Source organism: Pyrus communis, chromosome 9 (assembly GCF_963583255.1).
Source record: "Pyrus communis chromosome 9, drPyrComm1.1, whole genome shotgun sequence".
NCBI classification, from domain to species: domain Eukaryota; kingdom Viridiplantae; phylum Streptophyta; class Magnoliopsida; order Rosales; family Rosaceae; genus Pyrus; species Pyrus communis.
In genome coordinates this window covers 1,946,102-1,971,423 of record NC_084811.1, presented here as the reverse complement: position 1 = coordinate 1,971,423, position 25,322 = coordinate 1,946,102, and the positions used below count along the sequence as shown (strand labels likewise).

General features: G+C 35.3%; 3 protein-coding genes across 3 annotated transcripts; all 3 read right to left on the bottom strand.

The window, feature by feature from the left end:
* Window positions 1-20: 20 nt before the first annotated feature.
* On the bottom strand, window positions 21-392 carry LOC137745452 (cysteine proteinase inhibitor 1-like). The gene has a single exon (XM_068485417.1). It carries the CDS (start codon window positions 390-392, stop codon window positions 21-23), a length of 372 nt encoding a protein of 123 aa, XP_068341518.1.
* A 7,344-nt stretch (window positions 393-7,736) lies between these two features.
* On the bottom strand, window positions 7,737-8,890 carry LOC137745446 (aspartyl protease family protein 2-like). Its single transcript, XM_068485410.1, has 2 exons — window positions 8,099-8,890; window positions 7,737-7,997 (listed from the first exon to the last, which is right to left on the bottom strand). Exons 1-2 carry the CDS (start codon window positions 8,888-8,890, stop codon window positions 7,737-7,739), a joined length of 1,053 nt encoding a protein of 350 aa, XP_068341511.1.
* Window positions 8,891-17,848: 8,958 nt separating this feature from the next.
* Window positions 17,849-22,418, bottom strand: LOC137744769 (sodium/hydrogen exchanger 2-like). The gene is made up of 15 exons (XM_068484568.1): window positions 21,922-22,418; window positions 21,307-21,674; window positions 21,067-21,185; window positions 20,635-20,732; window positions 20,461-20,520; window positions 20,338-20,384; window positions 20,056-20,250; window positions 19,900-19,946; window positions 19,738-19,804; window positions 19,536-19,636; window positions 19,318-19,419; window positions 19,079-19,217; window positions 18,927-18,989; window positions 18,695-18,778; window positions 17,849-18,434 (listed from the first exon to the last, which is right to left on the bottom strand). Exons 2-15 carry the CDS (start codon window positions 21,481-21,483, stop codon window positions 18,099-18,101), a joined length of 1,635 nt encoding a protein of 544 aa, XP_068340669.1. The 5' UTR covers window positions 21,484-21,674; window positions 21,922-22,418; the 3' UTR covers window positions 17,849-18,098.
* Between the last annotated feature and the right edge of the window lie 2,904 nt (window positions 22,419-25,322).

Sequence of the window (25,322 nt, the reverse complement as noted above, 5' to 3'; positions counted from 1 at the left end):
CCTTAACAATTTTGACAACACTAAATATTAGTTTCTACGGCCTCTATCTTGAAAAAGGCTATCAATTCCCGCGGCCCTCCATCCTTATCGAGTACTTCTGTTTTGTACTTTCCAGTGGGATTGGGCAAAGACTCGTCCTTGGCCGCAACAACAAGCAAATATAATGTACCTGATTCATAAAATGAAGTCCGAGCCGAAATCACCGTTTCAAATACTAATTTGTTTGTGGCATTCTTGTTGTACTCGGAAACGGCCCACTCTCCGATCTCCGTCGCGTTTAAATTGATGCCGTCTATAGACCTCCAGTTACCGGGAACGTTGTTTGTTGTAGTAGCGGTTGCCAGAGAAACCAGCAGAGCAAAGAGTGCGAGAAAGAAGCAATGAGGATGCATTTTGTAACCAATGAGTTCTGTTCAAGAAGCAATGAGTCTTGGGAAAATTGTTATTGGTGCATGGATAATTATACAACATATGGTCAAATACTTGTTTATATATTAGATAAGCATGGATATGGTGCACTGAATCGGGACAGACTGGCTAGTATAGAAAGCAATAATAACGACGAGAAATTTTTCAAAGTGACCGGTATTCAAGCAGATGCTTCACGTGTTATAATATATGTGAAGAGATAAAGAATTAATACTCTGTATTTTAACGTTTCCAAATGGCTTCAATTGGCTTTAAGTCACTTTCCATACCCAATATGTGTCCAAATAAAAATATTGTGAAAAAATGGCTAGATTCAATGCAAACCGTTACACGAGGCTCTAATTATTCAGGCAATTAGTCATATATATGAACTTTGTATATTTGACATCTCACGTTCAATTTACATGCGAGAGATATTGCAGTGTTGGAGCAGTTATGTTTTTATTTAAATATTTTAAATATATTTATATTTTGGTTTATTACAAACATTAAATATAAAACATAAATTGTTATCAACCTTTGATTGCAGACAGTTTTGCATTTAATTCCCTACGGTTTTGCATTTGATTGCAGACAATTTTGCACCCCATAAATCCCCACTAACTCCCTTGATTTCTTACGTTCGTAAACCCCACAACGTCTACTTATATATATATGGCAAATAAAAAAAAAAAGGATGAGAAAAAAAAAGTTTTACAAATATTGATTTAAAAAGCAACATATTGAGAGAGTGTGAGTTCAAAGGTTCTTCCACTGTGCAAGGAAGAACTTTATTAAAAAGAAGAAGGTTCTGTGTTGTTTTATCCTAGGAACGACGTGGTGTTTGTAAACTGCTTGCACACTTTGGGCAGAGCCGCGAAACGTCTTAAAGAGAGCGATTTAGTCCGCGACTCATCCCAAGAATCATTCACCACTCAAAGCTTCTACATTTTTCGGGTAACTTCATTCCTTTTCTATTTCAGTTTTTAACATGCACTGTGCTCAGAACATGGGCGCATATATCGTATGTCATTACAGAAGTGGAGAGAAACTTGAAAGAAACACTTCTTTTCACTTGTATAATAACATATGACATACCGTTTCGTGTTCAAGACACATTAAAAGATTACTTTTTACATACATCGCCCTTATCTGTGACGTTATTTTATTTGGAAAGGTACAAATTTCAATAAAAACCAAACTCCAACGTTGCGGTTTGTAAGATAAACGGAATTAGGCAGCATTCAATGTATGGCTTTGCTATATCAAACCATCAGCATCAGTAAGACTGTCCTTCATCGGTATATTTGGATTTGCTTTACTGAGAACCGAAAACCTACTACGATACGTCCTCATTGCTTCCTCGCCCTCCTTACTCTGCTTACTCTTGTCGCTGTCGCCGCGACGAGTGAAGTGAGTCCCCGGCGGAAGGAAATTAAAGACCTCAAGGATCCATATGTGATAAGCATTGCAGAGTGGGGGGTCTTGGGGGCTCTCAGAATACAACAAGAATGTCACAGGCACAAACAAGTTGGTGTTTCAAAATGTGACTTGGGGGGAAAGCACGTTTATTTCAGGCACGTTTTATGGGCTGATCATTGTGGCAAAAAATGAGTCGTTAGCTATCCCGCCAAAAGAGTGTAGACTTCGTGTATGAGACTGTTTCGAGTGCAGAATAAAAGTTGGGCCATATTTTGTTGTGCTTTATATTTATACATCTTTTATATATAATTCGTAATGTGAGAGTTTGTAGCTCAAGTGTTAAAAGTATAGGCAATGTTAGCGAGAGTAAATTGATAGACAAAATTTTGTAAATTAAATGACATAGAAGTCGATGGTTGAATTATGACTTAAGCGTTGATGAACGTATTCATTCCTGTTGATGACACATTATTTATTTTGTAAATTTTGTCTGCAAATTTAGTCTCCCTATTATTACCATAAAAGTATATATATTTATGATTGCAAATTTTGCCTACAAATTTAATCTTCCTAGCACGGTGCTTGCGAAAAACAAATATAAGAAGTTTCCCAGAAAGTGCAAAGCAATGCCAGAATCAAGGTGGGCGAGATCAAAGCTATGAAATAGCATTGAAAAGGACCACATATGTTTCATCGTTAACAACACCCTCCCCGAACACAAGACTGTAGAGTAAAGGTGTCCCTCTTGAAAACTATTCGTATGTATTTGTTTGAAAACTCAGATGCAACATGGATATGTGCCATACCTGCAACGTGCAAACAGAATCCGTTCCAGCAAATATTGCACCAATTGCTACGAATAGGAGATTAAAATAGTTAGAACACAAATAGAATCCAAAGAAACAAATGGGACAAAGAAAGTGAAATACCAAGAAAGTCCCCCAATTCCAGAGTTCCAATTTTCAATATCTTAAAGAATTGTGTAGCACCTGAATCAAGCAAAGACAAAGTAAGTTTGCTGTTCAAATTCGAGTATAGCTCATAAGTCATAAGCACCACCATGCACGTCGGGAAAGCAACATGTGCAGAGTTACGAGCATACCTAATGATATGATAGTGCAGGATACTAATGTACAAATAGAACCAAACAGTACAAAGTTGCTGAAGTTAACGAAAAAGAATTGGGGCAGTGGTCATGTAACTTCAGATCTGAGCCCATTAGTCGCAGGATACAAAACAAGTATACCCTGCAAATGGAAGAAATGAACAGTTCGGATCAGCAGGAAGCCCTAGACCGGTGCGCAATGCAAGCCTGAACAATTTCATCCCTTGTGCCTATAGGGATCCGCTTAGAGCGCCTAAATACAATGACCGATCAGTGTCTTCCAGCAGTGGCTATGTAGTGCCGTCTCAGCACCCTCGCCATTTATCACCTTTAGTTCAATCCTATAGTTGTTGGTAACTTATATTCACAACTAATGATTTCTGACGGTGTTGGAAACTTTTGATTTGTTATGTTTATGGGCGGTTTCATTGATTGCCTTTTACCCTTTTAAGTAGATGAAAAAAATTATCCATTTTGATTTTAATGAGGGTAATTTTGGGATCTTTGTTGGGTGTAGACAAATAGTCATTAGATTCTTATAAAAAAAATAAAGCATCCAAATTGACATACTCAACTCAACCATTGGCAAAGTGGTTTTGTCTAAAAAAGAAATCACAAGTGGTGCCAACGACGATTGGTTGAGTTGGTAAATATCTATTTTCGTTAGACCAAGGCTTAGGTTCGAGCCCTTATGTTAGCAATCCTTTAGTGGGCGATTTGTAAAAACAAAAAGGGGCTAATACCCTCTATAAATCCTCGAAGAGGTGTAGGCCTTAGCCTGGGATGGGGTAGCCTCCCCCCCAACCCCCCCACCCCCCCCCCCCCCCCCCCCCCCAAAAAAAAACTTTTTGTCAACAAAAAAAGAGAACGTGGATTGTTACGGTGAATAGGTCCTTCCCGTTTAGACAACTGTGATCCGAATTCAAATCCTTCATTCTCCGTAATTTAGATGAGGAGGATTGTAAACCAAATACCAAATACGAGTAAAGCAAAACCGCAGAAAATCCTTCATTTATACGTGTCAATTTCTTTATTTTAACAAAGGATGATACAAGTAAAGCATCCAAACTGACATACTCAACAATTTTGAGATCACTAAATGTTATTTTCTACGGCCTCTATCTTAAAAAAGGCTATCAATTCCCGCGGCGCTCCATCCCTGTCGTGTACTGAAGCTCTGTAATTTCCGGTGCGATTAGGCAAAGACACGTCCTTAGCCGCAACAACAAGCAAATATAAGGTGCCTGATACAAATGTTATCTCAGATGAAATCAGTTTTTCAAAAACTAACTTGTTTGTGGCATTCTTGTTGTACTCAGAAACGGCCCACTCTCGGATCTCTGTCGCGTTTAAATCGATGCCGTCTATAGGCTTCCAGGTACCGGGAACGTTGTTGTTGTAGTGGCGGTTACCAGAGAAACCAGTAGAGCAAAGAGTGCGAGGAAGAAGCAATGAGGATGCATTTTGTAAACAATGAGTTCTGTTCAAGAAGCAATAAGACTCGAGACAATTCCTATTGGTGCATGGAGAATTGTACAACATAGGGTCAAATACTTGTTTATATATTAGATAAGCATGGATATTGTGCACTGAATCGGGACAGACTGGCTGGTATAGAAAGTAACAATTGTCAAGATAGATAAGGTGCGACATTTTTCAAAATAACCGGTATTCAAGGGAACGCTTCACGTGTCATAAAATAGACATGGAGAAATACAAAAAAATATATTATTTTTAAAATGTAAAATTTGAGCAGTTAAATGTAATTATTTTAAAAATTAATACATTGTATTTTAACGCTTCCAAATGACTAAAATTGGCTTTAAGTCACTTCTCCATACTCAATACGTGTCCAAATAAAATTTCTGTGCAAAAAATGACTAGATTCAATGCAAAACATTACACGATGCTCTAATTATTCAGGTAATTTAATTTTATTTGGAAAAGTAAAGATTTTAATAAAACCAAAACCAATCCTTTCCAATTTGTAAGATGAACGGAATCAGGAAATGCATTCAATGTATAACTTTGCTAGGACTATGAGACTATCCATGATATATTTCAAAGGGAAAAAATCTATAAAAACAAGAAAACGTTGAATTGTGGGTGAAAAAAAAATTATGGTGCTTGGTAGTTGGTACTTCTAACAAAAAAATGATGGCGCCCTCCTCCTCCGTGTTGGTTTAAAGTTAACGTTGATGAAGCATTCAACGCCACGACAAATACTGGGGTTATCGGGATTGTATTTCACGATGAAGCCGGTAGCGCTGGAGGTTTCGCTCGCAAAATATCTCTACGTCACCTCCCCAAAAATTGTTGAGGTCCTAGCAGCTCGTGACGGAGTTTTCCTAGCCTTGGAGTGGAACTGGCAGCAGATTTTCTGGAGTTGATGCTCTGCAAGTTACTCAAGCACTGGACAGTGTGCATTTCATCCTTTTCCTCTCCCTGGCCCCACCCTCACTACTCACTACCCTGCCACTGCTTTAACAATTTTGCAGGCCAAAGCCATCCATGGCTTCTTCAATCTCTCTCTCTCCTTCTCTTCCTCTCTCAACCCGCATCTTCTTCCTCTCAACAAAAACTCCACTGGAAGAGAGACAAGTTCCCTGGCGTCTCGGATACATCAACTATGGCGACTTACATAAAAACCTGCAATCCTTCCGCTTCATCTCCGCTCGTTCCGGTTTGAAAAATAGGAAGAATAAGGTGGATCGGAAGAACAATGCCAAGGCCTAGGTCAACATTGTCTCCGAGGCCCTATCCGATGCCATTGAGAAGAAGCAGTGTCTCTATGCTCTTGAGGTTTTTGCCCTTAACCTAAAGAAAAATTAAGAAAATTTTCATCCTTGTCTGAACAATCTGACTGATGAGGCATTTTTTGTTCTTAACCTGATGAAGACCCTCCCGCAATGCCAACCTGATGTTTTTAGTAACAGTAACTTGATAGAGGTTTGCATTTGATTTATTTCCTTTTAATTTATTTTTTAACGTTTAATTTATTTATTTTTCATATTTTCTTTTACTAATATATTTCTTTATTATTTAATTAATTAGTTACAAGGATAAAGTTGTCCATTTATTAGCAGAATTTTGACTGAAGGGATTATGTGAAAATGAATTAAAACGTGAGGGATGTTAGTGTAATGTCTCAAATGTGAAGGGGTTTTGTAAAAACTCGATAAACCTCAAAGGATGTTAGTGTAATTAACCCTAATAATAATGTGACGAATATATGTAATGGTTTAATATAAAAATATTACTTATTTAGAATTTAATGCCCATATTCTGCGTGTCACATCCCGGCCCGGGGCGGATCACTTCCCGGGCCCGCTCCACCACCGTAGCACAATATTGTCCGCTTTGGGCTTACCATTCCCTCACGGTTTTGTTTTTGGGAACTCACGAGCAACTTCCCAGTGGGTCACCCATCATGGGATTGCTCTAGCCCCCTTCTCGCTTAACTTCGGAGTTCCTACGGAACCCGAAGCCAGTGAGCTCCCAAAAGGCCTCGTGCTAGGTAGGGATAGGAATATACATATAAGGATCACTCCCCTGGGCGATGTGGGATGTCACAATCCACCCCCCTTAGGGGCCCGACGTCCTCGTCGGCACACACGCGGCCAGGGTTAGGCTCTGATACCAAATTGTCACATCCCGGCCCGGGCGGGACGACTTCCCAGGCCCGCTCCACCACCGTAGCACGATATTGTCCGCTTTGGGCTTACCATTCCCTCACGGTTTTGTTTTTGGGAACTCACGAGCAACTTCCCAGTGGGTCACCCATCATGGGATTGCTCTAGCCCCCTTCTCGCTTAACTTCGGAGTTCCTACGGAACCCGAAGCCAGTGAGCTCCCAAAAGGCCTCGTGCTAGGTAGGGATAGGAATATACATATAAGGATCACTCCCCTGGGCGATGTGGGATGTCACACTGCGGGCATGATGAAGCCAAAATTGGAGGGTTTTGTGTGAGAAAACGGTAGAAGAGTTGTGGCATATGTTGTAAATTATCTGAAGTAATAGGTCACTTAATTTCTAATGTAGCTACATATTTGAATTTTGGGTTTATATTGGATGTTTAAAGATACGTGGGTTTTTATCTAAAAATTACAAGTTGTATGAGCCTATATCTAAAGAATCCTTGAATAATTTAAATTAGGGTAGGTTAGAATTGAAAGGGAGGGAGAAGGATAGGAGCGGAGGTGGAGGTGACGGTGGACCAGTGGGAGCAGAGGTCTACTTAGGGTTTAGTTGCAGCCAAATATGAGAGCGGAGATTTGCCAAACATCAAATTTGATTCAAAGTGGCGGAGTTTAAAACTGATGGCAACTGCAGATAGTTTTCTCTACTCCTCTTCCCTACGTTGGTTTTTTATTTTGAGTTTGATCAGCACATTCCCCCTTTTTATATGTTTTTTATCTTTTATTTTTCACTAAAAAAATTTAATTATTTTCTAACAAAATTGCCCCTGCGTTTTTTTATGTATCAACCAAAGTAGTTTTCTGGATTTCTAATATTATAGATTAGAGATTAGATATTAGAGATTCGAGATTAGAAATTAGAGATGTTTTTCCCACCATTTATCAATATGGCCATATTAATCTCTTATCTTAATGTCGGCATAAATATTTACATTAAGGTTTGTTTACACTCACCTTATAAAATCTTACACAACTTTGAAAAAAAAAAGGTATAAAGTTTGATAATTGGGTTTAGAGATAAAATTATGGGTTTAGATAAAATATTTTCTTTTATTCTTATTATAAAGTTAAGATTTCTCGTTCATCCAGGATAAAATTTTAATTAACACATTTCTGCGGTGAACGAAAATTTAGATTTCGGAACATCAATTAGAAACCTATTATTGTACTGTTGGAATGCTCCCAAAATGTTTGGTGCTCCCGATATCTCCGCCATCATCATGCAGAACTCCTGCAAGTCCTCATCAGCTCTCAAAGTAGTGGCCTCGTTGAGATTGAGGCCGGCTCTATCCAGGTGGAAGATCACTTCTGGAGCAACAAACTTTAACCCTCTGCGCTTCTTTGCCTCAACACGTCTACCATGCTGTAGCAGAGCTCCAAACCAGACCGCGTTTTGTTTAGCGGTTTCATTGAGTAGTTCTCAGTAAAATAAGATTTCATTGCTTGGTGTATCAGTGTCTACACCTTGGAAGCAAAGAGAGAATATTCTGTGCCAGTATCGACGACCACCCCACTATTACCCCACGCCTTAAACATTCTGGGGTCTGTTGGGAGACGAGATCCATTTAAACTAATCCCCGTCATGTTTATGTAGTAGAAGTCAGAGGAGGATTCCAGAAGCGGAGTGGTTTGAATGTCCGAGCCCGTAAGTTGTGCGTCTTCACCGAAGCGTAATGAGGACACGGCTCCGACCTTGTACGGGATGCAGTAAGAGAATCTTTTAAGGGTTATCGAACTCAGTTGGAGCAAGAAACTGGTGGGATGGTCTATCCCTAGTCCTAATATTCCGGATATCTCGTTGGGATGACCCGCGTCGCAAGGAAGATCAATGCGGTTGATTACACAGCATCCAAAAGCAACGCCCTGAATTTGAGTTGGTTGATCAGCAGTACTTGAAGTAGTGACGGTCGTCAACGTGTCCAGACCGAAGGTGCCGATTGTAACCTGGTTAGCGGCATACTCACTCTCGTACGAGCAGAAGTTCCCTGACGGATGGAGCCAGATAGGGACACAGATCGGGTGGTCGAAAGGCATGAATTGGAAAGTCATGGACCTGTTGGGATCAAAATGTACGGAGGATACCGGAAAACAGTCCGTGCAGTGGGCAGACTGGACCCACATAGGACTGCTCGCAGTGTCGACCACCAAGTTCAATTTGACCGGTGGGGTTCCGACTAGGAGCTCGACGTAAAATACGCCGAAAAATGACTTTCTGGCACTCAAAGGATGGCTGCTAGTGCTGGCTAATGCAGACATTTGGGTGGTAGTGTTCGGACGAAAAGGGAGTTTTTTCAGGGTTAGGGTTATGCCCTTACCTTGGGCTTGGGGGGCGCCAAAAACAAATATGAAGAGGATCAGAAACAGAATTTTGATGGCCATGGTTGTGTTACAAATTTCAATTGGCAGATTGTACTGATTAATCAAGTGTTAGTATTGCAGGTATTTATAGCAGTTAAAAGTTACTGTGTGGTAATTAGTTTAGCCTTTAGTTAATTTGATTTGGTCTTTTCACTACTTTTTAATTGGCAAAAAAAGTTTTATTAATAGGTAATTTTGATCAGTAACGATTGATATATGTGTACGTTTTTTGTGTACACGCAATAAAATTACTATATATAATATATGTCATTGGTTTGATATTCTAAGCAAGGATTATCCAAAATAGCTTGTTCACATGAATGGTTCTACCCCTATCGATCAATCCTCTATTTTTCCGTTTAAATTAAAGCATTAAAGGTTTTGGAGTTTATGTATTCATAGCTTGCTAGTTATGACCGATAATATAAAGATTCATGGATCTTTGGATATTTTTTGTGGGACACATCGACATTACTATGTAAAAGAATATTATTGGACGTGTATTTAACAATCCATTATTATCTATGTGGGAGAAGTTGAATGTAAAAGAATATCATTTGACGTGTATTTAACAATCCATTATTATCTATGTGGGAGAAGTTGAATTTTTTTAAAGAAAATTCTATTATAATCCTTGTCTAAGATTACCTTTTTAATAAAATCTTATCTAAGTGTAAAAACTAATTCTAATCCATGGCATTTAATTGTAATTTTTTATGGGAAAATTAGAATGCCCTACATCTTTTCTATAGTTGTTAGATTAAACATTCATCCCTTTTAAAGATTTGATTAAGGTGCTTCGATCAATTACCACCTCAATAATTTTCTATTTATTTAATTTCCATATCATTAATTTAAATACATTTATATAGAGGCATAAGGTAGCTTAGCAACTAATTGCCTATAATATAGGAATTTAATTTCGTCAATCCCCTTCTATGCATTAAATGACATTTTTTTAATAAAATAAAATAAAAAATTAATTAACTAATTCCTCATTTAAAAAAACTCTTTCTATTAAAATTGTCTCAATAAAAAAGTCTTCAATACATATTTTTTTCCTGTATAGATATATAAAAAATATACTTAAAACTTATGGTACATTTGAGAACAAAACTATCGACTTTTAGTACATTTAGATTTCAAATGTACCGAGAAACCAAATGTACCAAAAATTCAAATGTACCATAAAACCAAATGTACCCATTGTTATGTAACCTTTTTGGTACGTTTAGATTTCAAATATACAAAGAAACCAAATGTACCAAAATTTCAAATGTATCATAAAACCAAATGTGCCCATTGTCAGGTAACCCTTTTGGTATGTTTAGATTCCTATTGTACCAAAAGACCAAATGAACAAAAAATCCCAAATGTACCACAAAACCAAATGTCTCTATCAGATAACCATTTTGGTACATTTACATTCCAAATGTACCGAGAAATACAAAAATTCCGAATCCACTATAAAACTAAATGTGTTCATATTATAGGTAACTAGACGTAGCTATATAATTAAACAAATCTTTATTATGTGTTGGGTCTTCCAAAATAATAAATTTTGACAATTTTTTTATAAATATTCTATTATATTCATAAAAAATAAAAATAAAAAAAGAAGTAAAAATTATAACAAACAATAAAAAAAATGCATGGAGATGGATAATAAATGCATAAATATAGGGATAATAGGAAAAGAAAGAAAAAAGAAAACGAAATGCCCAAGAGAAGTTGTGAAAAACTAAAATTAATAACAAAATTGAACTTACGTAAAAACTGAAATTAACAACCAAAATTTTAGGAAAATGTTTCATCAAATTTTCAAAAGGAGTGTATGTTTAGTCTAAAAATTAATAAACGAGGCACCTATATCAAAACGTCCCTTTTTTAATATTAAATAGGGTGTAATAATTATTGAGTTTTTTGTTTGTAGGTTATATATTGATTCCCATAAATAATACAAATGTTATTTATCATTGATAGTTATTATTAAGTTCCCATAATAAGAAGGGGACTATTATTAGCACTTCAAAAATCTTATTTTACACTCCTTAAAAGTGTATTTTTCTTTTTAATTATAGAAAGTTTGGAATGCAAAATAAGATTTTTGGAGTGCCAATAACAATTTCCAATAAGAAAAGTCATATATTATCATATAGTTTTCATTGTGCGTGATTTTCTCCATATATATATATATATATATATATATATATGTATATTATGTACATGTATGTTTAGATACTATAGTTACGTACCGATACATTTGTACCGACATATTTGTACCGATACATTCGTACCAAAAGTTATGTACCGATATATTCTTACGGAAACTTATGAATCGATACTTCTATACCTATGAGTAATATAATGTACCTAAAGTTATGTACCAATACTTCTAGCTGTACCTATGAATAAAATAAGGTATCGAATGTTATGTATAAATTGATTTTGTTTTGTTGTTGAATTTTTTTAATAATGAGAATTTGAATTTGGAATAAATTTTTATCTATTAATATGATTAGAGCACAAAATAAAAAACATAATTACGGATGGGTAAAGAATTTCGAGTGAATTTTTATCTATTAATATGATTAGAGCACAAAATAAAAAAATATAATTTGGAGTGCAAAATGAGATTTTCGGAGTGCCAATAACAATTTCTAATAAATTTTTATCTATTAATATGATTAGAGCACAAAATAAGAAAAACATAATTATGGATGGGTAAAGAATTTCGAGTGAATTTTTATCTATTAATATGATTAGAGCACAAAATAAAAAACATAATTTGGAGTGCAAAATGAGATTTTCGGAGTGCCAATAACAATTTCTAATAAGAAACTTCATATATTATCATATAGTTTTCATTATGCGTGAATTTCTCCATATATATATATATATATATATATATATATATATGTATGTATGTATATGCATATTACGCACGTATGTTTAGATACTATAGTTACGTATCAATACATTTGTACCGACATATTTATACTGATACATTCGTACCAAAAGTTATGTACCGATATATTCTTACCAAAAGTTATGTACCGATATATTCTTATGGAAACTTACGAATCGATATTTCTGTACCTATGAGTAATATAATGTACCTAAAGTTATGTACCGATACTTCTGTACCTATGAATAAAATAAGGTACTGAATGTTGTGTATAAATTGATTTTGTTTTGTTGTTGAATTTTTTTTAATAATGAGAATTTGAATTTTGAATAAATTTTTATCTATTAATATGATTAGAGCACAAAATAAAAAAATATAATTATAGATGGGTAAAGAATTTCGAATGGTAAGTTTATAAATAATAAATGTGGTATAATTACTTAAATATGGTAAGTTTTAAAAATAGGGACTTATATTAAAAACCATTCAGGTTAAAATATAAAAACAATCTTATTGAAGCACTAAAATCTAAAAGCCCAATTTTTTATGTGTCTTTCTGGCCATCAAAATGGTAGATTATCATGAATTAGCCACCAACTTTGACGTGTATTTGACAATCCACTATCATCATTATATTACTTTCTTATCCATAAAATTGCCATTAGTGTGAAAACATTTCAGACTCATGCAGTATTCATTTTTTTAAGCTATTGCCTTCTGCATAATTATCTTTCTTTTTGGAATATTTACAAGTGTAGCAGTCAGTCCATGTGTGTGTGATGTGTCAATTACTTGCTAGGCATGCTAATTTGTATGTAAGAGACTTATAATTAACATGTTACAAGATGTCATTAGCAAGAAAGAAAAAAAGAAATATATATTCTATATATATATGAGAGAAAAATAATCATGCAACTTCGGATGTATTTGTTGTGTCACACATTGAAATTACAATATAAATTAAGAAGATTAATGATTTTTTTTCTTTTTTTGATAGAAACAATATGATTTTCATTTAGAGAGCTCAGGAACCTGAGGTTAAAAAGTTACACGTCCAAGCAGAGGACTATCCCCATATTCAAAATTACAAACAATCCTCAAAGAGGAGGTCATAATAAAAGAGGAGGGCAGTCGATCCACTCGCAATGGTCCCTAGTACTCAGGCTGAAACGAGCGAGACGATGGGCAACTCCGTTGACTTGGCGGTGGACATGGATACATACTTCTTCAATGACTGTGGGGAGTCATACCTTGGCATCTTCCACAAAATGCCCAATACTCGACAAATTGATGGAAGGGTCCGAGAGGACACCAACAAACTGAAGAGAATCACTTTCAATAATCAAATTACTAAAACCCCTAAACACCGTCCAAACCACACTGTCCCTATCTAATCTTTTAATGTTCTACGTCCATAAGTTATATTAATTTTGGCATTACTTAATTATATTATATATAGGGTGTATGTACATATATAGGGCGTTACTTTTTTTAGTCCATAGTTTTGCCATTGTTGCACGTGAACAACCAAAATGAAAAATCATGTGCAGTACTCATTCCTTTCTTTTATCTATTGCCTTTTGTTACGATTCTCTTTCTTTTTGGAATATTTACATGTGTATATGTGTTAATTGGTTTGTAGGCATATGCTAATTTGTTGTAAAAGAAGAGAGAGCCTAATTTCTATGCTAAATTAAATAATTAATTAATTTAAGCTGGCATTTACTTAATCTATAGTAGTATATACTTACATCAGATTAAACAATTAAGGTATTGCTTAATCGCATAATATTTCCACCATTGCATTCCATGTGAAAACAAACTCATTAAATTAAGATGCACTATTCTCATTAAGTTTCATTGCTTAATCCCATAATATTTCCACTATTCCATGTGAAAACAACCCATTTAATTTAAGATGCAACATTATTCTCATTAAGTTTCACACGATAGTGATTAGAAGGAGGCTAACATATCTCTGTGAGTTTTTCTAGCCCTCAAAAATGTGGATTATCATGACGAGTTCACTAGCTGGTCCCTTTTTAAAAAAGAACAATGTTTCATTGCTTGATCCCATAATATTTCCATCATTACATTGCATGTGAAAACAACCCACTAATTTAAGATGCATTCTCATTAAGTTTCTAATTCAATCAAGTTTTGCCAGGAGATTTGCAATTGCAATTGGGATCCAAGTAATGAACTCGATCATATGATGATTGAATTCATTTCTTTCACTAGCATATGTACATTAATATTATAGATATTTTTCTCTATTGCTAGCTACAACCAAAAGGTCTTGAATCAAATGCTATCACGTATGTGCATGTACCGATATACGTAGCAGTAACTTTCATCGACCCATGCATTCATGCATGCTTTATAGCCTTTCACCTAGATATAGAATTTGCCTGGCTGGAATTTCCACCGGCCACCATGTGAACGTCGACCCAAGTAAGCCATCAAGTATGCGCGCGCGCACACATATATATAGACTCTTTAAGGAGAGGGATCCTATTTTAACCAAAAAAAATGGGGATGATGCGCTTAGCCATTGGATCTCTTTTAATGAGATCGTGCGGCTGCAATTTAACATGCCTTTTTCCTTTTTTTCTTTCAACAGGATAAAGAATGGCTTAGAGAATGAGAGATTTTTTAATGTAACTGAAACACGAGTAGTACATCACGTGTCACTACGTACATGGTAGAATATGTGTGTTAAAAAGTTAATAGCTTAAAAAATAAAATTTTCTACCTCTTATATAAAAGCACGTGATGTACCACCCGTGTTCCGATCATAATGAAAATTTTCTCCTAGAGAACAAGGAGGCTGAAATCTGCTTGCCTTCACGAAGGAGAAGACTGAGTCAGCTCCAACCAGAGCTCGATCCGTGTTTCGTTTTTTGGGGTTTTAAATTTCATATTTGGAGAATAACTAGACTTTGAAAAGAAGAAAAAATTCCAAATTCTTGAACCCAATCTCCGAAACTGGAAACTGGAATTAAAAAGGAAAAAAAAACAGGAAAAGGAATTATGGAAACCAAGGAAGAGGACACTCAAACTGAATCCATTCTCCATAAAATGGAACTGGAGAAAACAAAAACCCCAATCCTTGAACCCACTTCTCCATAAAACTATATAGAAAAAGAAAACTCAAATCATTTGACCCCTTTATCAAATTGCCCAAAAAGATCTCTGAATTTGAAAGACAAGGATTTCCTATTCAACTTGTTCGTGGTTGGGATTCGATTGACTGCGCAAGTGAACTCTCTAGCAGGTCGAGGCCAGCCAGATGGAACCGATCGATCGAGAGAAAATATATCTTGGACCTAGTCGATCTTTGAGTTCCTCATGGTTGTTTTCATATGCAATGAAGATATTTTTCACCAAACCCTAATTTTCTATTTTCTGTCACGAGGTCAGTGAAATTGAGTTTGTTTCTCTTAACATGCATGAATTATTAGAAATTCCATATCATGTACATGCATGCATTGCATGGGTACCAAAGCTGTTTTCAGTCAATTAATGGTGATTGACTACTTAGTACTTTATTAGAGTTAATTAAATATAATTATAAAAACGTAAAAGGTGAATTACAATTTACACTCTTTAAGTTTGGGTGCAAGTGTAACCTTGTACAAAATTTTAAAACATTTCAATTTTATACATGTACTTATCATTTTTAGCAATTTCTTACATCCGTTAATCAAATCGTTAATTTTGATCGTGAAGTAACGACATGGCAAATGTGAGGTTAACATTTTTGTTGAAGTGGATACTAACTATGATCCACGTGGAATAAAAGCAAATAAAAAAGATTGATTAATTAAAAATCGATTTCTTTTTGTATAATTAAAACTTAAAAAATACAAAAGAAAGAAAAATATGACTAGATTCAGTGCAAACCATTACACGATGCTCTAATTATTCAGGCAATTTAATCACATATATGAACTTTGTATATTTGACATCTCTCATTCATTTTACATACACAGTCCTTATCTATGACATTGTTTTATTTGAAATGTTATAAATTTTAATAAAAGAAAAATCCATCCTTTCCAATTTGTAAGATAAACGGAAGCAGGCAGCATTCAAGGTATAGCTTTGCTATATAAAACCATAAGCACCAGTAAGACTGTCCTTGATCTGTATATCAGGATTTGCTTTACGGAGACCAAGAAAACTTTTTGCGATGCATCCTCATTGCTTCCTCGCACTCTTTACTCTGCTCAAAGCCGGTCTTGAGGGTAGTCCAAGTAGGCGTCCGTCTAAGCCTCCATTTCAAAGGGGCCTTCAAAAAAAAATTTATATCCTATAATTAAAATATAAATACAAAAAAGTAAGAAATATCATAATTCATTTGTTAGTGTAGTGAAAATGTTTGGCTTCATTTTTCTTTGGGGTGTTGAGTTCGAAACACAGTGCTGTCTTTCAGTCACTAAATTTTTCTTATTTTTCAAATTTACTGTCAATCCATCTGTTCAAATGCATATAAAGTTATAAAACTCAAGTCCCTTTGCAATCTTTTTTTCTTTCGACTTCTCATTCTCTCCATTTCTATTGAATGTTTAAACCAACTATCACATGGTCTTAAAGATTGTACTTTAAGGTAATCAAAACTTTGAATTTATATTTTGCTTTCCAATAACTTTTTATTCAATGGATTATTTTAATATTTAATTCGTTAGTGTGATGTTGATTTTAGACCAAAAAAAAAAAAAAAAACACGAGAAACAATTGGCATTGTTGAATTTATTATACTCGTCAATCAAGTTTTATTGTTTTTCACTCTCTTGATCATTAAGATTTGTGTCTAAAAACGTGAGCCGTGTAATGTTTGTTTATTTATCTTCTTTTGATATTAATTTTTAATGATATTTGATGTGAAAATATAATTTTTTATGTATTTAGCCAATTCTTTTTTGTACAAATCAATATACAAAGAACCAGAGATCAGAGAACTTTAGGGCTCCTGCTTCGAAGGCTCGCCTAGGGCTCCCAATTTCTCAAGGCCGGCCCTCTGCTTACCCTTCTTGTCGCTGCTGCGGCGACTAGGAAAGCGAGTCCCCCTTGGAAGGAAATTAAAGACCTCAAGGATCCATATGTGATAGGCATCGCAGAGTGGGGGGTCTGAGAATACAACAAGTATGTCACAGGCTCGAACAAGTTAGTGTTTCAAAAAGTGACTTGGAGGCAAACCGTGTTTATTTCAGGCATGTTTTATAGTCTTGTCATTGCGGCAAAACATGAGTCGTTACCTATCCCGCCAGAAGAGTATAGACTTGGTGTATGGGACAGATTTCCAACGAGGCTATTCAGGGGCTTAAGACAAGATGATGGCCTTGATGTTTAGTAATTCAAATTTAGGGTTTAGTTTCTGTTAATTTCAGTCGTCTCGCCGTTGGGTTATAATAGAGAGACTGATCGGAGTGCAGAATAAAACTTGGCCCATATATATTCAAACTGGTACTCCATGTATTACAAAATAAGCACGGGGCGTAAACAAATATATTTTCTTTCACTTATAATATGACATGTGCGGTACTCTTTAAATACTTGTTACAAAATAACTAAAAAGTGGAGGGACATGAAAATTTGATTTTAAAAATATTTGCACAAAACAAATTTTAGTCGCTTTAAAAGTAATTCCAAACAAGTACTTATACATATTTTTATGAGAATTTTAAAGAAAAGCTTCCGGTAGTGTTCACTTTAACGAAAAATCATATTTTTACACTAAAAAATCAATCCTAGTACCATTCATTTTACCCTTTATTTTGTCCTTATCGTTAAAACTCAAAATTTTCAAACCCTTTTCATTAATTTTCCTTATTTTTATCCCGTATTTTTACTAACCATGATGGGTTAATTTGCAGAGATAAAAAGGTTAAAAAAACATTACAATTATTGTTGGAAACAAACAAAACATTGTTACATGTAAAAACACAGAAAACAAAACATTGTTACATTACATTAACATTGAAGCTCAGATTCAACCGATGTGCTTGGAATATGCTATACAAAATACAGTGTAGATCAAACATGGTCACATATAATGGTACACTACTGCCTTTCATGAGCTAATAAAAAAGCAAAGATCGAATAATTATATCGCACGCTGAGTGAGTGAGTTCGGGTGAACATATGGTACAATTTATTTCACATTTTGCCCGACTATGCATCTTCTCGGTGTTCTCATTGCCACTGAACGTTGTTGCTCCGTTCAGTTGGTGAGCCGGGAACAAAGGGAACAAAACCCCGGCCTCCAAACACTGGTCGCATGAAGGCGTTATCAAACTTACGCCAATAGCGATGGACAGTGTGCCTATTAAATGGAGTCGTCAGAAGATCGCGAATGCTGGCTGGCCGTCGAATATCATGGCCAGCGAGATCATCTACAGAATCCTGCCCCAGAAGTGGAATAATGATTGATTTTGGAGTGGTTGGTTCTGATGACAGCATGCTGGTTGTTTGTTTTGATGAATGAGGCAGCAAGAACCTTATAAGAGGTTTTGTCATCAATCCGAACACCTGATCAAAGTCCAATGATGATAATCACTATGGTGTCCAACAAAACTAACTTGTATGATGCACGTTGGAACTACCGCAAATCTAATAAAACTTTTAAGCATGATAGAACGACTAAACTTCTGGTAGACCACAAAGGCCCAGTCAGTCAATTCTCTGAGAAACGGATAAATCTTTGGCAGATTGCCGTTATTCGTAAGAAAACAGGATCAATGAGGAAACAAAAACGTTCACAAGTACATAATCCAGAGCAGATGTCTTACCACTGTGCTGACAAGAACAACAGTTATCGTGCTAGTGATCATGATTGCATTTGCTCGCAACTGCGTGTGGCCTGACCTCGTAAACTGCATTGAATGAAAATTGTATTAGATGAGACCATCTCTCTTTTCTTACATAGTATATAGAATTTGGTTATAATAAGTTCTCATGGAACGCCATTTTTTTTTTTGCTTTCCTCTATGACCAGTAGGTAGTAATTAACATATAACTTGCCTGATTGTAAGCTAGTGCTATCGAAACAGCACCTCTCATGAGACCAGCCCACCATATTATCACCTACAAGAAGTAAAATGTTTGTTAGTTCAATCTGTTAATTCACTGTATCTGAAGGAAAAAAAGTGTCGCTGAAGAAACAGTGTGCTTACTTGCTGCTGGAGGCTGATTTTCTCATGTTGGTTTTTCTTTGCTAAGTTGGACAAAAATGATAGGGGGAAAACAAAAGCTGCTCTTCCTAGCATAAGAAGACCTAGCAGTATTGAACTCACCGCCACAGATGTTCCAGGACTATGAATGCAAAGTCAGGCACAGCACGAGTTAGCATAAGTCATAACGTTATGAACAGATATGTACAAGGTTCAAAACATCCCACGTTACAAGGGCATACCTGTCACTTACAAATCTCCACTTTTCAATGTCCAAGGCATCCATACCAACATAAAGGAAGATAAATATTTCGGCAACAAATGACAAGGTTGCGAAAGCATGCCTGTAAAAATGTGTAGAAAATTTGAAATCATTAGTTAAACGACCTATTATTAAACTGTGTCCTAAACAGGACCATTGCATTCGAATGGCTTGGAGGTAATATTAAGGAAGCCATACTTGGTCGTAACTCTTGAACTCTCAGTCACATTGTGCCAAGTGTAATGCGACATCACGATCCCACAAAAGAACACGGTGAGAATGCCACTCAAATAGAATAACTGCAACACACAAGTTGTCATAGTTGTTTATATGACTAAAGCAAAAAGATCTAACTAGACACTTGAGGACGGGAAGAAGGGAGAGTAGAAGAAAAGCTTACTTCAGCCAGTATATATGACAGGTATGCCATGAGCATCATAAGAGCAACCTCACGATCCGTAGAGTGCCTGAATTATGTCACAAACCAGGTTGTGTCAGCAGTCTACTTGGTTTGCGGTGTGAACAAGGCATAACTTGAATACATAAATTAATAACGATATACCTTCCAAAATAAAGCTTTTTGATAATGTAAGCACTAAGAAGCCCTGCCTGCAAGAGAGAGAAGTTATGCTAAGGTACAAAAAGGAAGGGGAAAAAAAAAACAATATAGCACATTTGTGTATATGGACACACGGAAAACAGAGGGAGAGGGAATTACAAACACTCCTAGCATGGTGCTTGCGAAAAACAAATAGAAGAAGTTTCCCAGAAAGTGCAAGGCAATGCCGGAATCAAGGTGGGTGAGATCAAAGCTCTGAATAGCATTGAAAAGAACCACAGATGTCGCATCGTTAACGACGCCCTCCCCAAACACAAGACTGTAGAGTAAAGGTGTCTCATCTTGATTGAGCACCTGGACATTGGGCAAACAAATTTAGTGTCAAACTATTCGTATTTTATTTGTTTGAAAACTCAGATGCAACAAGGATATGTGTCATACCTGCAATGTGCAAACAGAATCCGTTGCAGCAAATATTGCACCAATTGCTACGAATATGAGAATAAAATAGTTAGAACCCAAATGGAATCCAAAGAAACAAATGGAGCAAAGAAAGTGAAATACCAAGAAAGTCCCCCAATTCTAGAGTTCCAATATCCAATTTCTTAAAGAATTGTGTAGCGCCTGAATCAAGCAAAGACAAAGTAAGTGTACTTTTTCAAATTCGAGTATAACTCATAAGTCATAACCACCCTTGTGCACATCGGGGAAACAGAACGTTCAGAGTTACAAGCATACCTAATGCTATGATAGTGCAGGATACTAATGTACCAATGGCACCAAACAGTACAATGGTGCTGAAGTTAACAAAGAACTGCTTCTTTTTCACCTGAAACCTGATACACGCATAGCAAAGACCAAAACACGAACCATAAGCTGGGAGAAGAAAAATTTTATTGATTACCTACCAATATGAGATCAACCAACATAATCGAAAATGGAAACTTCGACACAAAAAAAGAAAATTGGTGTTCTGAGTGCAGGATGGAAATAGGCGAAAACACCTATACTAGTTTACGGGAAACATCAAACACATAAATAGAAACACTTGTGCCGAGGATTGCACATACATACTAAAAGCAAAACAAACATCAACTACCTATCAGGATATAACCAACACCTCATTTAATACACTTGTTAGAAAAATATGTAAACGGGAAGAAAACTCACCCGGCATTAAAAATAATAGGTGGAAGGAGGTATATAAAGAAAAGATCTTCACTGAAAACCAAAAGACGCGAACTTTTTCCTCGACTGATCAGAAGAATAACTACTCCAGTACATACCCCCTACAAACAAACCACATAAAATCAATCACAATTTGCCGAAACACACCAATAGCGTATAATTCAAACTTTTCTTTTCGTATGTTCTGTTTCATTTCTATCAGTAACCGAAGCAAATACTCACAATCAAAAGGGCGGTGATCGACTCATTCACCCATCGATTCTCCTCGAGAAGATGTCCGATCACAATACAAGCTAAAAGTAGCACCACGAAAAGGTTCATCGAAACCACAGACGAGTGATCCGAAGTGGATAGATTTTGTAACTTTGACATAAACATGCTCAAATGTGGAACCGCCATTGTATCCACCTCTTCGAATAAATTACACAGCAGAAATATATAACAAACTAATTGAACAATCTTTCAACAGAAAGCACAAAAGATGAGATTCTCTTTCAAGCTTCGTATTTGCAGAATATTCGAATTTGCGGAATCTATCTCTCCGAACTGTCCATCTCAATAATCTTCGAATATCATAAACCTTATGAACTCTGCATTAAAACGAAAAAAACACAACTTTTAGGATGCTAAAAGTTCAAAATACATTGTTTGGTTGCTGAGAAATTTGAGAAAATGCAGGAAAGCAACTACTTTAAGAATGTTTTCGAATTCAAACGACAGAAAGCAGCCGACTTTCTTTTATTTTCCTCCATTTTCTCGGCATCCAAACACAGAAAACAGAAAATTTAACAAACCCATTTGTCCAAAATTCCAACAATTATATAACAAAATGCTTACCAGGGAGGTTCGAAGAACATGCATAGCGGGAGCAAATGGGGCAAAAAGGTAAATCCACCTCGTGATTCTGGATCGAACGGTCTAGAATTCACGAAGAGAAAGAGTTCCAACAGAGGAAGCTGGAACTCAATTTCTGCTCAGAAATTCTCCGGAGACCCCAAAACGGACTGCAAATGCGAGGATTCCCGAGCTCAAATGACAAATAAGAAAATTGCTTCTGCTTAATTCAAACCAAAACAATCGTAATTTTCCCAGAAAATGGAGGAAAACGAAGGAAAGTGAGAGAAAATTTTGATAAATAGTTGGAGATATGGAGATTGGAAGAAAACGAGAGAAAATCCGTGGACTTATAAATGGAAGAAAAAGTTGTAGAGAGAGAAAGCGAGGGAGGGGAGAGAGAAAGCGAGGGAGAGAGAGAGAGAGAGAGAGAGAGAGAGGGAGAAGCGTGTGATTTTTTAACTTGGGGAAAACAGAGGGAGGACAGAAAACGAAAGAGGGAAGGAGGCGATGCTTGGTCTAATGCGGCCGGGATGTATCGGAATGCGGCGGGCGGTGGGCGGTGGGGATCTGATCCGTTGGTTTGGTGATCTAAAATGATCGGGTGGCTGGGCGTGTTTTACTGATTAAATGGCCGTTGAGGAAGGGCAAAGACGCCAAAATTCAGCCACTCGCGTCGCTGTTTTCCTTTTGAGAAATAAGTATAACTGTAAAAAAATTAAAATTTCCAAAAAGTAAAATTATTTAAAAAAGAAAAAAGAGTCTAGTTAAAAATGAGAATGTGATATCCACACATTTTATTTTACCTTTCACACATCTTTTTAATTTTCAGCCGTTTGATCAAATGAATTGAAGAAAATCAACGGACAGAAATTATCAAAGAGTATGTGAAAAGTAAGATGTGATATGTGGATAGCACACCCCTAAAAATATTCCATTTTGAAATTGTAGTAATTTGATTCATGCCACAAATTATTTTCCAAGAAAAAAAAAATTTCTTGTTACTTTTAGACCATCTCAAAAAAAATGGCAAATTACAATTGTATTTCTCCAAATAAATTGTTAAATGTTATTTTATTTATATAGAAATCTAAATGATTGTATTTACTAAAAAATTGTTGAAACAAAATTTCTATTGATTGGAACGTTAGTTGAATAAGAAACCCATCATTCAAAAATTGTTGAGACAAAATTTCTATTTATATTAAACTTGACGCCGATTTTTAAACTCCTAATCACAAAAGCTTTAAATTCATTCAGCAAATAACACTTCGATTGAAAGAATTTTTTATATCAAATATGTACAATGATACCTCCACCTTGCATGGACTTAGGAGTCTTTGAATAATGCAAATTATGTAAGTGCATGTTTTATTATGTTATTTTTGTTAATATTATTTGGATAATTATGTAGTAAAAGACAAGTTTAGATGATTATGTATTTGATTTAACCAAATACTAAATTGATTTAATAAATAAAATAGAGTTTTTGCACTGAGAGGACGACACCTGGCTAAGCTGGCTCTGTCCAAAGTGGACCCCTCCAACTACTCTTAACTTCTTCGACGTTGATGTCAAATTGCGAAATCACGACAGTCTTTAAGGGATATTTTCTGGATTTTTTATACTAAATTCTTTTTATCAGTTGATTTGAATTTTTGAAATTTAATTTAACGATTACAAATAAAAATTTATTTTAAAAATTTTAATAATTTTAATCGTTTAATAAGAAAGATTTGATGCAAGAAATTCGAAGATGATCCATTTCCACTTCTTTCTTCTTCTTTTTTTTATTTGTATTTGGTTGTGTTTCTCTTTGCTTTCACTTCTTATTATTTTCGATAATTACAAATCTACTCCAATTTAGTGTTGTCGGTCGAATCTTATTTGAGATTGGATCCACAGATTCGACGGTGTACGTGTGTCTGTGTTGGGACAGAACCGGATCAAAAGACTCTAGTGCCCCAGTGGAGTACTACTAGATCCATTTGTGTTAGTCTTTCGTTTTGCTTATCATTACACTGTTTTATTTGAGTTTTTCTACTATGTATCGGAGTATAACATTCATCTGAGTTTAGATTGTCAAATGCTTTAGACTCTTCAACCAAATAATAAAAGAAAAAGTGAACTATCGATATAATCTCTAAATTATCACTTTAGTAAAAATCAAATTTTTTAAAATTATTTTTTCGGTAAAATAAGTCCATAAATTAATTAAGAACTGATAATTTCATTCATAATATTATATTCAAGAATGTTTTATTTAGTTCTTCGTTAACTAAAGTTACATGACACATTTGAGAGGGTAATTATGTCATTTTATTTCCTATAAGCCATTTACGTTGCATATAAGTTGCGAATAATATCTAATTTACCCTCTAAAGTTAACTTTATACGTTTTTTTTTTAAAAAAAAAAATAGGTCGTTATATTATGGAAAACCACCAATCTATCTTTTAAAGTGTATTATATGCTAGTCACGTGACTGCAAGCTACAGTAGGACAATTCCATCGTACCATCAGTTTATCAACCCTCATAGACGAGAAGTTTTTCAGTGTACTCGTAAAACGAGGTACTACATTACATATCATTATATAAATAAAGGAAAATATTTTTTTCAATTGTTCCTCTACTTGTTTAATAACATTCGATGTACCACTCCTTATTTCCAACACATTGAAAAATCTATCATCGAAACACCTATCCGAACCATAAACATTTTTTAAAATAGCTAATAATAATTATCAACGATAATTTGCGGTTAAGGGCTTTGTCCTTCCACGTGTTAAGTGGATGGATATAGATCTTGGTGGAGTATGAGATTCATGTGGGGCTGATGCTGAGCCAACTTGGCCAACTTTCTGATAGAAAATAATAAAAAAGTAGGCCAACTTTTGAAACTAACATATCAGAAAATGCATGCATTATCGCGGGCCTCACGTGGAAATGCATCCAAAATATCTATATTTTCACCTCAACAATGATGTTTTCTTTGCCCTGAGTTCTGCTGAATTATTATATATTAATGTTTGTAAAATAAATAGAAACATTGTGGATCTTGTTTTAGCAGGATTAATATAGATCTTAATATTAAACTCCCCCTCCCCCCAATTATAGAGTTCACAAGACATAAAAAATATAGACGACGACAAATAATATATGTGTTAAATTGTAAGTATATGATAATAAATTACTTATTCAGAAAAGAAAGAAAACGACTTGTGGGACTAACACACAATTTAAACAAACGTAGAGTTTGATGTGAGATGAAGAGCATGAGGTTTGAGGATAGTATTGAAATATATATAGTTTATTAAGATAATTTTTAATTTAAAAAAATAAATATGAGACGTGTTAAATAAATGACATGTAGTCAAAAGTATATGAAGAGTGAATAAAGCAAT

Bases quoted from the DNA above. Each gene is read 5' to 3' on its own strand.
- LOC137745452 (XM_068485417.1), bottom strand. From the start codon at position 392: ATGCATCCTCATTGCTTCTTTCTCGCACTCTTTGCTCTGCTGGTTTCT.
- LOC137745446 (XM_068485410.1), bottom strand. From the start codon at position 8,890: ATGTCTGCATTAGCCAGCACTAGCAGCCATCCTTTGAGTGCCAGAAAG. The intron at 7,998-8,098 runs GTGTAGACACTG...GCTCTGCTACAG, and splicing joins ATTCTCTCTTTGCTTCCAAG to CATGGTAGACGTGTTGAGGC.
- LOC137744769 (XM_068484568.1), bottom strand. From the start codon at position 21,483: ATGGCGGTTCCACATTTGAGCATGTTTATGTCAAAGTTACAAAATCTA. The intron at 19,805-19,899 runs GTATATCGTTAT...GACATAATTCAG, and splicing joins AAAAAGCTTTATTTTGGAAG to GCACTCTACGGATCGTGAGG. The intron at 19,420-19,535 runs GTATGGCTTCCT...ACATTTTTACAG, and splicing joins AGTTCAAGAGTTACGACCAA to GCATGCTTTCGCAACCTTGT.